The sequence below is a fragment of the Anabrus simplex genome, chromosome 3 (assembly GCF_040414725.1).
Source record: "Anabrus simplex isolate iqAnaSimp1 chromosome 3, ASM4041472v1, whole genome shotgun sequence".
NCBI classification, from domain to species: domain Eukaryota; kingdom Metazoa; phylum Arthropoda; class Insecta; order Orthoptera; family Tettigoniidae; genus Anabrus; species Anabrus simplex.
Genome location: NC_090267.1, coordinates 152,257,533 through 152,272,000, shown reverse-complemented (window position 1 = coordinate 152,272,000; position 14,468 = coordinate 152,257,533). Strand labels below are relative to the sequence as shown.

General features: G+C 41.1%; 1 protein-coding gene across 1 annotated transcript in view; it reads right to left on the bottom strand.

Moving 5' to 3' along the window:
* LOC136866105 (lysosome-associated membrane glycoprotein 3) overlaps positions 1 to 12,958 on the bottom strand; it is a 38,886-nt gene extending 25,928 nt beyond the window's left edge. The window contains exon 1 of the mRNA XM_067142783.2: positions 12,793 to 12,958. Within this exon, the coding sequence (XP_066998884.2) occupies positions 12,793 to 12,958 (166 nt within the window). The remainder of the gene's footprint in view (positions 1 to 12,792) is intronic.
* Positions 12,959 to 14,468: the final 1,510 nt, after the last annotated feature.

Below are 14,468 nucleotides of genomic sequence, written 5' to 3'. Positions count from 1 at the left end.
AGTACTAGTTACAGTAGTAGTGTCTGTAGGGGTACTAGTCACAGTAGTAGTGTCTGTAGGAGTACTAGTTACAGTAGTAGTGTCTGTAGGAGTACTAGTTACAGTAGTAGTGTCTGTAGGAGTACTGGTCACAGTGGTTGTATCTGTAGGAGTACTAGTTACAGTAGTAGTGTCTGTAGGAGTACTAGTTACAGTAGTAGTGTCTGTAGGAGTACTAGTTACAGTAGTAGTGTCTGTAGGAGTACTAGTTACAGTAGTAGTGTCTGTAGGAGTACTGGTCACAGTGGTTGTATCTGTAGGAGTACTAGTTACAGTAGTAGTGTCTGTAGGACTACTACTTACAGTAGTAGTGTCTGTAGGAGTACTAGTTACAGTGGTAGTGTCTGTAGGAGTACTAGTTACAGTAGTAGTGTCTGTAGGAGTACTAGTTACAGTAGTAGTGTCTGTAGGAGTACTAGTTACAGTAGTAGTGTCTGTAGGAGTACTAGTTACAGTAGTAGTGTCTGTAGGGGTACTGGTCACAGTGGTTGTATCTGTAGGAGTACTAGTTACAGTGGTTGTATCTGAAGGAGTACTAGTTACAGTAGTAGTGTCTGTAGAGGTACTAGTTACAGTAGTAGTGTCTGTAGGAGTACTGGTCACAGTGGTTGTATCTGTAGGAGTACTAGTTACAGTAGTAGTGTCTGTAGGGGTACTAGTCACAGTAGTAGTGTCTGTAGGAGTACTAGTTACAGTAGTAGTGTCTGTAGGAGTACTAGTTACAGTAGTAGTGTCTGTAGGAGTACTAGTTACAGTAGTAGTGTCTGTAGGAGTACTAGTTACAGTAGTAGTGTCTGTAGGAGTACTAGTTACAGTAGTAGTGTCTGTAGGAGTACTAGTTACAGTAGTAGTGTCTGTAGGGGTACTGGTCACAGTGGTTGTATCTGTAGGAGTACTAGTTACAGTGGTTGTATCTGAAGGAGTACTAGTTACAGTAGTAGTGTCTGTAGAGGTACTAGTTACAGTAGTAGTGTCTGTAGGAGTACTGGTCACAGTGGTTGTATCTGTAGGAGTACTAGTTACAGTAGTAGTGTCTGTAGGGGTACTAGTCACAGTAGTAGTGTCTGTAGGAGTACTAGTTACAGTAGTAGTGTCTGTAGGAGTACTAGTTACAGTAGTAGTGTCTGTAGGAGTACTGGTCACAGTGGTTGTATCTGTAGGAGTACTAGTTACAGTAGTAGTGTCTGTAGGAGTACTAGTTACAGTAGTAGTGTCCGTAGGAGTACTAGTTACGGTAGTAGTTTCTGTAGGAGTACTAGTTACAGTAGTAGTGTCTGTAGGAGTATTAGTTACAGTAGTAGTGTCTGTAGGGGTACTAGTTACAGTAGTAGTGTCTGTAGGGGTACTGGTCACAGTGGTTGTATCTGTAGGGGTACTGGTCACAGTGGTTGTATCTGTAGGAGTACTAGTTACAGTAGTTGTATCTGTAGGAGTACTGGTCACAGTGGTTGTATCTGTAGGAGTACTAGTTACAGTAGTAGTGTCTGTAGGAGTACTAGTTACAGTAGTAGTGTCTGTAGGAGTACTAGTTACAGTAGTAGTGTCTGTAGGGGTACTAGTTACAGTAGTAGTGTCTGTAGGAGTACTAGTTACAGTAGTAGTGTCTGTAGGAGTACTAGTTACAGTAGTAGTGTCTGTAGGGGTACTAGTTACAGTAGTAGTGTCTGTAGGAGTACTAGTTACAGTAGTAGTGTCTGTAGGAGTACTAGTTACAGTAGTAGTGTCTGTAGGAGTACTAGTTACAGTAGTAGTGTCTGTAGGAGTACTAGTTACAGTAGTAGTGTCTGTAGGAGTACTAGTTACAGTAGTAGTGTCTGTAGGAGTACTAGTTATAGTAGTAGTGTCTGTAGGAGTACTAGTTACAGTAGTAGTGTCTGTAGGAGTACTGGTCACAGTGGTTGTATCTGTAGGAGTACTAGTTACAGTAGTAGTGTCTGTAGGAGTACTAGTTACAGTAGTAGTGTCTGTAGGAGTACTGGTCACAGTGGTTGTATCTGTAGGAGTACTAGTTACAGTAGTAGTGTCTGTAGGAGTACTAGTTACAGAAGTAGTGTCTGTAGGAGTACTAGTTACAGTAGTAGTGTCTGTAGGAGTACTGGTCACAGTGGTTGTTTCTGTAGGAGTACTAGTTACAGTAGTAGTGTCTGTAGGAGTACTAGTTACAGTAGTAGTGTCTGTAGGAGTACTAGTTACAGTAGTAGTGTCTGTAGGAGTACTAGTGACAGTAGTTGTATGTGTAGGAGTACTAGTTACAGTAGTAGTGTCTGTAGGAGTACTAGTTACAGTAGTAGTGTCTGTAGGAGTACTAGTTACAGTGGTTGTATCTGTGGGAGTACTAGTTAGAGTAGTAGTGTCTGTAGGACTACTAGTTATAGTAGTAGTGTCTGTAGGAGTACTGGTCACAGTGGTTGTATCTGTAGGAGTACTAGTTACAGTAGTAGTGTCTGTAGGAGTACTAGTTACAGTAGTAGTGTCTGTAGGAGTACTGGTCACAGTGGTTGTATCTGTAGGACTACTAGTTACAGTAGTAGTGTCTGTAGGACTACTAGTTACAGTAGTAGTGTGTGTAGGAGTACTAGTTACAGTAGTAGTGTCTGTAGGAGTACTAGTTACAGTAGTAGTGTCTGTAGGAGTACTGGTCACAGTGGTTGTATCTGTAGGAGTACTAGTTACAGTAGTAGTGTCTGTAGGAGTACTGGTCACAGTGGTTGTATCTGTAGGAGTACTAGTTACAGTAGTAGTGTCTGTAGGACTACTAGTTACAGTAGTAGTGTCTGTAGGAGTACTAGTTACAGTAGTAGTGTCTGTAGGAGTACTAGTTACAGTAGTAGTGTCTGTAGGAGTACTGGTCACAGTGGTTGTATCTGTAGGAGTACTAGTTACAGTAGTAGTGTCTGTAGGAGTACTAGTTACAGTAGTAGTGTCTGTAGGAGTACTAGTTATAGTAGTAGTGTCTGTAGGAGTACTAGTTACAGTAGTAGTGTCTGTAGGAGTACTGGTCACAGTGGTTGTATCTGTCGGAGTACTAGTTACAGTAGTAGTGTCTGTAGGAGTACTAGTTACAGTAGTAGTGTCTGTAGGAGTACTGGTCACAGTGGTTGTATCTGTAGGAGTACTAGTTACAGTAGTAGTGTCTGTAGGAGTACCAGTTACAGTAGTAGTGTCTGTAGGAGTACTGGTCACAGTGGTTGTATCTGTAGGAGTACTAGTTACAGTAGTAGTGTCTGTAGGACTACTAGTTACAGTAGTAGTGTCTGTAGGAGTACTAGTTACAGTGGTAGTGTCTGTAGGAGTACTGGTCACAGTGGTTGTATCTGTAGGAGTACTAGTTAGAGTAGTAGTGTCTGTAGGAGTACTAGTTACAGTAGTAGTGTCTGTAGGAGTACTAGTTACAGTAGTAGTGTCTGTAGGAGTACTGGTCACAGTGGTTGTATCTGTAGGAGTACTAGTTACAGTAGTAGTGTCTGTAGGACTACTAGTTACAGTAGTAGTGTCTGTAGGAGTACTAGTTATAGTAGTAGTGTCTGTAGGAGTACTAGTTACAGTAGTAGTGTCTGTAGGAGTACTAGTTACAGTAGTAGTGTCTGTAGGAGTACTGGTCACAGTGGTTGTATCTGTAGGAGTACTAGTTACAGTAGTAGTGTCTGTAGGAGTACTAGTTACAGTAGTAGTGTCTGTAGGAGTACTGGTCACAGTGGTTGTATCTGTAGGAGTACTAGTTACAGTAGTAGTGTCTGTAGGAGTACTGGTCACAGTGGTTGTATCTGTAGGAGTACTAGTTATAGTAGTAGTGTCTGTAGGAGTACTGGTCACAGTGGTTGTATCTGTAGGAGTACTAGTTACAGTAGTAGTGTCTGTAGGAGTACTAGTTACAGTAGTAGTGTCTGTAGGAGTACTGGTCACAGTGGTTGTATCTGTAGGAGTACTAGTTACAGTAGTAGTGTCTGTAGGACTACTAGTTACAGTAGTAGTGTCTGTAGGAGTACTAGTTACAGTAGTAGTGTCTGTAGGAGTACTAGTTACAGTAGTAGTGTCTGTAGGAGTACTGGTCACAGTGGTTGTATCTGTAGGAGTACTAGTTACAGTAGTAGTGTCTGTAGGAGTACTAGTTATAGTAGTAGTGTCTGTAGGAGTACTAGTTACAGTAGTAGTGTCTGTAGGAGTACTGGTGACAGTGGTTGTATCTGTAGGAGTACTAGTTAGAGTAGTAGTGTCTGTAGGACTACTAGTTACAGTAGTAGTGTCTGTAGGAGTACTAGTTACAGTGGTAGTGTCAGTAGGAGTACTGGTCACAGTGGTTGTATCTGTAGGAGTACTAGTTAGAGTAGTAGTGTCTGTAGGACTACTAGTTACAGTAGTAGTGTCTGTAGGAGTACTAGTTACAGTGGTAGTGTCTGTAGGAGTACTGGACACAGTGGTTGTATCTGTAGGAGTACTAGTTAGAGTAGTAGTGTCTGTAGGAGTACTAGTTACAGTAGTAGTATCTGTAGGACTACTAGTTACAGTGGTTGTATCTGTAGGAGTACTAGTTACAGTAGTAGTGTCTGTAGGACTACTAGTTACAGTGGTTGTATCTGTAGGACTACTAGTTACAGTAGTAGTGTCTGTAGGAGTACTAGTTACAGTGGTTGTATCTGTAGGAGTACTAGTTACAGTAGTAGTGTCTGTAGGACTACTAGTTACAGTGGTTGTATCTGTAGGAGTACTAGTTACAGTAGTAGTGTCTGTAGGAGTACTAGTTACAGTGGTTGTATCTGTAGGAGTACTAGTTACAGTAGTAGTGTCTGTAGGAGTACTAGTTACAGTAGTAGTGTCTGTAGGAGTACTGGTCACAGTGGTTGTATCTGTAGGAGTACTAGTTACAGTAGTAGTGTCTGTAGGAGTACTAGTTACAGTAGTAGTGTCTGTAGGAGTACTAGTTACAGTAGTAGTGTCTGTAGGAGTACTGGTCACAGTGGTTGTATCTGTAGGAGTACTAGTTACAGTAGTAGTGTCTGTAGGACTACTAGTTACAGTAGTAGTGTCTGTAGGAGTACTAGTTACAGTGGTAGTGTCTGTAGGAGTACTATTTACAGTAGTAGTGTCTGTAGAAGTACTAGTTGCAGTAGTAGTGTCTGTAGGAGTACTAGTTACAGTGGTAGTGTCTGTAGGAGTACTGGTTACAGTTGTAGTGTCTGTAGGAGTACTAGTTACAGTAGTAGTGTCTGTAGGAGTACTAGTTACAGTAGTAGTGTCTGTAGGAGTACTAGTTACAGTAGTAGTGTCTGTAGGAGTACTGGTCACAGTGGTTGTATCTGTAGGAGTACTAGTTACAGTAGTAGTGTCTGTAGGAGTACTAGTTGCAGTAGTAGTGTCTGTAGGAGTACTAGTTACAGTGGTAGTGTCTGTAGGAGTACTGGTTACAGTTGTAGTGTCTGTAGGAGTACTAGTTACAGTAGTAGTGTCTGTAGGAGTACTAGTTACAGTAGTAGTGTCTGTAGGAGTACTAGTTACAGTAGTAGTGTCTGTAGGAGTACTGGTCACAGTGGTTGTATCTGTAGGAGTACTAGTTACAGTAGTAGTGTCTGTAGGAGTACTAGTTACAGTAGTAGTGTCTGTAGGAGTACTGGTCACAGTGGTTGTATCTGTAGGAGTACTAGTTACAGTAGTAGTGTCTGTAGGAGTACTAGTTACAGTGGTAGTGTCTGTAGGAGTACTAGTTACAGTGGTAGTGTCTGTAGGAGTACTATCTATAGTAGTAGTGTCTGTAGGAGTACTAGTTACAGTAGTAGTGTCTGTAGGAGTACTAGTTACAGTAGTAGTGTCTGTAGGAGTACTGGTCACAGTGGTTGTATCTGTAGGACTACTAGTTATAGTAGTAGTGTCTGTAGGAGTACTAGTTACAGTGGTAGTGTCTGTAGGAGTGCTAGTTACAGTAGTAGTGTCTGTAGGAGTACTAGTTACAGTGGTAGTGTCTGTAGGAGTACTGGTTACAGTTGTAGTGTCTGTAGGAGTACTAGTTACAGTAGTAGTGTCTGTAGGAGTACTAGTTACAGTAGTAGTGTCTGTAGGAGTACTAGTTACAGTAGTTGTATCTGTAGGAGTACTAGTTACAGTAGTAGTGTCTGTAGGAGTACTAGTTACAGTAGTAGTGTCTGTAGGAGTACTAGTTACAGTAGTAGTGTCTGTAGGAGTACTAGTTACAGTGGTAGTGTCTGTAGGAGTACTAGTTACAGTAGTAGTGTCTGTAGGAGTACTAGTTACAGTAGTAGTGTCTGTAGGAGTACTAGTTACAGTAGTTGTATCTGTAGGAGTACTAGTTACAGTGGTAGTGTCTGTAGGAGTACTAGTTACAGTAGTAGTGTCTGTAGGAGTACTAGTTACAGTGGTAGTGTCTCTAGGAGTACTGGTTACAGTTGTAGTGTCTGTAGGAGTACTAGTTACAGTAGTAGTGTCTGTAGGAGTACTAGTTACAGTGGTAGTGTCTGTAGGAGTACTAGTGACAGTAGTTGTGTCTGTAGGAGTACTAGTTACAGTAGTAGTGTCTGTAGGAGTACTAGTTACAGTGGTTGTATCTGTAGGAGTACTAGTTACAGTGGTTGTATCTGTAGGAGTACTAGTTACAGTAGTAGTATCTGTAGGAGTACTAGTCCCAGTAGTAGTGTCTGTAGGAGTACTAGTTACAGTGGTTGTATCTGTAGGAGTACTAGTTACAGTGGTTGTATCTGTAGGAGTACTAGTTGCAGTAGTAGTGTCTGTAGGAGTACTAGTTACAGTAGTAGTGTCTGTAGGAGTACTAGTTACAGTAGTAGTGTCTGTAGGAGTACTAGTTACAGTAGTAGTGTCTGTAGGAGTACTAGTTACAGTAGTAGTGTCTGTAGGAGTACTAGTTACAGTAGTAGTGTCTGTAGGAGTACTAGTTACAGTGGTAGTGTCTGTAGGAGTACTAGTTACAGTGGTAGTGTCTGTAGGAGTACTAGTGACAGTAGTAGTGTCTGTAGGAGTACTAGTTACAGTAGTAGTGTCTGTAGGAGTACTAGTTACAGTGGTTGTATCTGTAGGAGTACTAGTTACAGTGGTTGTATCTGTAGGAGTACTAGTTACAGTGGTTGTATCTGTAGGAGTACTAGTTACAGTAGTAGTGTCTGTAGGAGTACTAGTTACAGTGGTTGTATCTGTAGGAGTACTAGTTACAGTAGTAGTGTCTGTAGGGGTACTAGTTACAGTGGTTGTATCTGTAGGAGTACTAGTTACAGTGGTTGTATCTGTAGGAGTACTAGTTACAGTAGTAGTGTCTGTAGGGGTACTAGTTACAGTGGTTGTATCTGTAGGAGTACTAGTTACAGTAGTAGTGTCTGTAGGAGTACTAGTTACAGTGGTTGTATCTGTAGGAGTACTAGTTACAGTAGTAGTGTCTGTAGGGGTACTAGTTACAGTGGTTGTATCTGTAGGAGTACTAGTTACAGTAGTAGTGTCTGTAGGAGTACTAGTTACAGTGGTTGTATCTGTAGGAGTACTAGTTACAGTAGTAGTGTCTGTAGGAGTACTAGTTACAGTAGTAGTGTCTGTAGGAGTACTAGTTACAGTGGTTGTATCTGTAGGAGTACTAGTTACAGTAGTAGTATCTGTAGGAGTACTAGTCCCAGTAGTAGTGTCTGTAGGAGTACTAGTTACAGTGGTTGTATCTGTAGGAGTACTAGTTACAGTAGTAGTGTCTGTAGGAGTACTAGTTACAGTAGTAGTGTCTGTAGGAGTACTAGTTACAGTGGTTGTATCTGTAGGAGTACTAGTTACAATAGTAGTGTCTGTAGGAGTACTAGTTACAGTGGTTGTGTCTGTAGGAGTCCTAGTTACAGTAGTAGTGTCTGTAGGAGTACTAGTTACAGTGGTTGTATCTGTAGGAGTACTAGTTACAGTGGTTGTGTCTGTAGGAGTACTAGTTACAGTAGTAGTATCTGTAGGAGTACTAGTCCCAGTAGTAGTGTCTGTAGGAGTACTAGTTACAGTAGTAGTGTCTGTAGGAGTACTAGTTACAGTAGTAGTGTCTGTAGGAGTACTAGTTACAGTGGTTGTATCTGTAGGAGTACTAGTTACAGTGGTTGTATCTGTAGGAGTACTAGTTACAGTGGTTGTATCTGTAGGAGTACTAGTTACAGTAGTAGTATCTGTAGGAGTACTAGTCCCAGTAGTAGTGTCTGTAGGAGTACTAGTTACAGTAGTAGTGTCTGTAGGAGTACTAGTTACAGTAGTAGTGTCTGTAGGAGTACTAGTTACAGTGGTTGTATCTGTAGGAGTACTAGTTACAGTAGTAGTATCTGTAGGAGTACTAGTCCCAGTAGTAGTGTCTGTAGGAGTACTAGTTACAGTGGTTGTATCTGTAGGAGTACTAGTTACAGTAGTAGTGTCTGTAGGAGTACTAGTTACAGTAGTAGTGTCTGTAGGAGTACTAGTTACAGTGGTTGTGTCTGTAGGAGTACTAGTTACAGGGGTAGTGTCTGTAGGAGTACTAGTTACAGTTGTTGTATCTGTAGGAGTACTAGTTACAGTGGTTGTGTCTGTAGGAGTACTAGTTACAGTAGTAGTGTCTGTAGGAGTACTAGTTACAGTAGTAGTGTCTGTAGGAGTACTAGTTACAGTGGTTGTATCTGTAGGAGTACTAGTTACAGTAGTAGTGTCTGTAGGAGTACTAGTTACAGTAGTAGTGTCTGTAGGAGTACTAGTTACAGTAGTAGTGTCTGTAGGAGTACTAGTTACAGTAGTAGTGTCTGTAGGAGTACTAGTTACAGTGGTTGTATCTGTAGGAGTACTAGTTACAGTAGTAGTGTCTGTAGGAGTACTAGTTACAGTGGTTGTATCTGTAGGAGTACTAGTTACAGTAGTAGTGTCTGTAGGAGTACTAGTTAAAGTGGTAGTGTCTGTAGGAGTACTAGTTACAGTGGTTGTGTCTGTGGGAGTAGTGGTGTCAATAGTAGAGTCTATTTTTATTTTTCTGTTATCATTAACTTTCAAATTTTGTTGTCTTTGTGCAGAATGTTCCTGGTCTCTTAAAATGTCTCTTTCTTGTAAGTTTATGACGTTTCTCTTATGTCTGCTTCTATGGTAGTTTTGTGGGAAGGTAGTTTTTTCACTTGCAGAGTCTGTTTCTTCTTGGTTGTACCCTGAAATGGAAAGTCTTATGTTAGCCATCTGTTTGGTTTTAATTGCGGTATATATTTTTGTTTTTCGTTTAAAGTTGGTAGATGTTATATAATTTAAATGGGTGTGTTATGCTTGGCAATAGTGGTCTGGATTCTGGTAGTCGATGGAGTAGAGAATGCCAGTACGACGATTCTTATTCTTGCTATCGAATTAACTTATTAACTTAAGAATGGGGAGCTTTAAATTGTTGAGCCTGATGTTTTTTTTTTACATAATGTGTTGTCTCATATTCAATTCTCCGTGTAACGCTGGATGGTATAACATTCTAAAGTGGACCAACTGAGATGCATACGTAACGGTTAACTGAAGAAAACTTTTGCTTCGAACTAATGTTTTATTATACTATTTCTTCGACCAGATCATGCCGCTATTGAGTGAGCGTGCTGATTTTTTATTTCCTCTATAGCGCGGGTCTTTCTAGGTAGCTAGATCCATTGAAAGCGTATTTATTGCACATATAGCCATAATATATTTTGTCCATGTGCTTGTATGTGGTAACAGGTAGGGGCCCTCTTGGAGGCAGCCCTACCCAGGGAGTGGCGCCCCTGCCTATGTGAGTCTCAGAGCACACTGACGCAGTGTGCAGTATCTGGAAAGGGTCCCTTGCCAGGGTTACGGTGAAGACCTCAACGGCAGCTATGGTTTAGAAGATAGCCTTCGGTACGTCATAGATGGCGCAAGAAGCAACCTAATTTTCCAGGGCTAAATGGACATCTCCTGTTGGAGGGCTGCAGTTGCAACAGTACCATGTAGTAGCACATGAAGAAGGACTTCATTAGTGGTACTACACTGGATGTGAGAAGCGCAGCAGTAACAGCCTCACACTGCGGCACAGAAAGTCCTACTGAGCTATCTTTCCAAATCGTTCAATATGATTATGGTTACAGATACTGAAGGAACGGCCCTCAGTCCGGGGCACCCCTTAAGTGAGGAGAGGGTGATAAGAATCCCCCCGAGGTCAAGTATTGATAAGTTTCAAATTTATAACAAAAGAATGAGAATCGCCACATGGAATGTGCGAAGTCTACATATAGCTGGGAAACTTACAAACGTTGAAACAGAAATGCAACGCTTGGAAATCAAGATTTTGGGCCTTAGTGAAGTTCGATGGTCTGGGTCAGGAACACATCAAACTAATCATGGGGTTCTGTATTACTCTGGTGGTAACGATCCTCAACATCAATATGGAGTGGTTGTGCTCCTCTCGTCTGATCTGGTGAAGTCTGTCATCGATTTCATTCTCTTTTTAGAGCGTGTCATGTTTCTTAAACCACAAACGTCCTATGCTCCAACTGGCGATAAGGATGACGAATTAGTCGAAGAATTCTATTCCATTCTAGAGGAGGGAATGTCCCTTACAAAGAAAGGGGAACTCTTGTGCTTTGTGATTTCAATGCTAAGATAGGTCTCGGTGCAGAGGATGAAATTGTTGGACAATATGGCCTTGATGAGAGAAATGCCAGAGGTGATCGTCTAGTTCAATTTTGTTCAGTACAACAGCTCTCTGTTATTAATACCTTTTTCAAGCTTGTGTACATGGACGTCTCCTGCAGATTGTGAAGGTCATATTGTAAGGAATCAGATAGACTTCATTCTCATCAAAAGTCATTTGAAAAGATACGTGAAAGCTGTCAAAACCTACCCTGGGGCGGATGTTAACAGCGACCATAATCCTGTCGTCATGGACTTAACAATTCATCGTTTTGTCAAGAACATACGCTCTGACAGACCTAAGCGCATCGATACAAAGAGCCTTGACAACCCCGTATTTCGAGCTCAAACAACCTTGAAGCTCGAAGAATGTATGAATACAATAAACAACTTGGAAACAGAGGATATTGAATCACAATGGACTGCACTAAAGAACATACTCACTGATACTCAAGAGAATGATATAGGATATTCGAACAGTTCAAGAAGACAACCATGGGTGACAGAAGATATTCTACAGCTTATGGACTAAAGACGGAAAGTGAAACGTGTAAGTAAAGTCCAATACCAAGAACTAAACAGGACAGTGAGGAGGAAGTGTAGGGAAGCAAAAGAACTATGGCTCGTGGAGATATGCAGAGAAATAGAACTTCTCCAAGAGAAACAGGTCTTGTTTAATCTCCACAAGAAGATCAAGGAACTTGTAGGGAAATATCACAGGCCATGTAAAGCAATACTGAGGGATGCCAATGACACCATTTTGGTAGGAGTCGAAGACAAGTTGAAGTGTTGGAAAGTATACGTTGAGAAACTATTTAACGATGTAAGGCCAGACAAACCACCTTTTATTGGCGAAGGTAGCGAAACAAGTCCAAATATAACCCAAGAGGAAGTACTGTATGCAATCAAACTCCAGAAGAATGGAAAAGCTGTAGGTCTGGACAAGATTCATGTAGAAATTCTCAAACTCATTGCTGAAGGCCATGGCAGAGGACTAGAGCTTCTAACTACATTATTCAACGCAATATATAAATCTGGTAGAATTCCATCTGACTGGCTAAGATCAAATTTTGTCACCATACCTAAAAGGGCTAGTGCATCACATTGTGATGATTATCGTATGATCAGCCTAATGTCCCATGTGCTAAAGGTATTTCTGCGTATTATCCACACTCGAACCTACCTCAAATGCGAACACCAAGTTGGACATACTCAGTTTGGCTTTAGGAATGGACTGGGTACTCGTGAGGCTCTTTTATCCTCGAATGTTTTGACCCAGAGATGTCTAGATATGAATGTAGATGTGCACGCTTGTTCCATCGACTGCTAAAAAGCATTTGATTGCGCATCTCATGCAAAACTTGTTGAAATTTTAAAATCTACTGGTGTAGATGTTGGTGATCTTCGTATCATTTCCCATCTGTCCTGGAATCAAACGGCAGAGGTCAAAATAGAAGGAACTACTATTGAGTACATAGCTATACGTAGAGGTGTCCCCCAGGGACGTGTCCTGTCCCCACTCCTTTTCAACATCTACTCTGAAGCTATGTTCAGAGAGGCTATGGAAGATGTTAACCTACGTATTAAGATCAATGGTTTGTCATTAATAACATCCGATTTGATGATGACACGATTTGTTAGCCAGCAACCCTAGTGATCTTCAAATCATTATAAACAACATCGTGAGTACCAGTGAAACCTACGGTTTATCCTTGAATATTGACAAGACCAAGCTGATTGTTTTCTCAAAATTACCAAAACAGGCCTCCCTTTACATCAACAACAACATCGTCCAACAAGTATCTTCTATCAAATATCTTGGAAATCTAGTTAACCAGCTTTGTGATCCAAAATGCGAAATCTTATCCAGGATTGGACAAGCAAAAAATATGTTCAATACCATGAGGACCTTATTCACCAGCCGAGAAGTCAACCTCCAGCTCAGAGTTCGAATGCTACGGTGTTATATCTTTCCTGTCCTTCTGTATGGTTTCGAAGGGTGGTCGCTTAGCCCTTTATTGGAGAAGCGTATTGAATCATTTGAAATGTACTTATACAGGAGAATACTCCGAATATCTTGGGTATAAAAGAAGACAAATGAAGAAATCCTCAACATCTTGAACAAGAGGAAAGAGCTCTCATAACCATCAAGGAGCGTAAGCTCAGCTACCTCGGGCATATCATAAGAGGTGAGCGATACGAACTTCTCCGACTGATCATTCAAGGGAAGACTGATGGGGAAAGACGGAGAAATTCCTGGCTGAAAGACTTGCGGCGGTGGCATGGACATACGTCGATAGAAATCTTCCATGCTGCCGTTTCGAGGGTAATCATAAGCAATTGGATCGCCAACCTTCGAAGGGAGACGGCGTCATAAGAAGAAGATGTGCTTGTATGCCATTACATACGTATGTTCATTTCTTTGGGTCAGGAGTCTTATATCCAACAATTCTTATGTTTAGCTTTTGGCAAATGAAGGATGGCACTGTCGCTTCCAGCAACACATTGTGAAACATCACGCGTCAGTGTGGACTTCTTTAAAATTGACCAAGGAAAACCGAAATAATAAGGAAATTATAATCACCCAATTGGTTAGCAGGCATGAGAACGTACGACGTACCATTAAGTTATCGTACCTAAATATGAGAAGAATGGAACGGGTTTTTCATAATCATTAGGGCTGTAATAATTGTCTCAGTCTGGGTGAAGAAGCAGAAGAAATCGCGTAGCTATTTGTTTAGAATAATTCGTATTACTCATTTATATGGTGGACATGAAATATGTGATTTTGAAATAATATGAAGTGGACATATAGTGAATTCTTGGTTATTATTTAATGGAATTGAGTGTAATAAACACTGGGAAATGGAAATTACAATAAAAAGATTTAAGGCTGTTTTGAGAAAGCAACGCTATATTGTTGTAAAAGCTCTCACTTTTTTTGTTGGGCCTTAAATAACGCTGGTATTATACCTACATTTTTTGCATGTTGTTTAATGTCTCACCGACACAGATAGATTTTGTGTCGACGATGGGATAGGAAAGGGCTTGCGAACTAACGTAGCCGTGCACGTAGACTGATTCCGAAGTGTTATCAATAAAGCCCGCATCATTATGCAGTAACAGGTTAGACTGCAAACTAATTTGGTTAGTAGGAAGTGACGGCCACCTGCTCTTCCACAATGTAGCATGAGTAACATAAATTATAGGGGTTCTGAAGGGGCGTACTCCTATGCAAACCTCACAGCACAGTCGTTGTGTAGGTAGACTATACTTGCTACTTGCTTCAGGAAGTTTGCATTCTAACCTATTAATGCATAAGAATCCGGGCTCTAGTTATTAACGATTGTCAGCAGGTGCGAAAGCAGAATGTATGTCGGATGCTATTATACATATCAAAAATGTTTTGAGAAAGCAACGCTATATTGTTGTAGAAGCTCTCACTTTTTTTTGTTGGGCCATAAATAACGCTGGTATTATACCTACATTTTTTGCAAGTTGTTTAATGTCTCACCGACACAGATAGATTTTGTGTCGATGATGGGATAGGAAAGGGCTAGGAGTTGGAAGAAAGCAGCCGTGGACTTAATTAAAGTAAGCCTCAGCATTTGCCTGGTGTGAAAGTGCGAAACTACGGAAAGCCATCTTCAGGGCTTCCGACAGTGGGGTTCGAACACACTATCTCCCGAATACTGGATACTGGCCGCACTTAAGCTACTGCAGCTATCGAGATCCGTATGGGTTTTCATACATGCACGGTTTCAAACGGTACACTAACAAGAATTGTCTGTCTGTTAGGTCATCAGCCCAGAGGCTGGTTG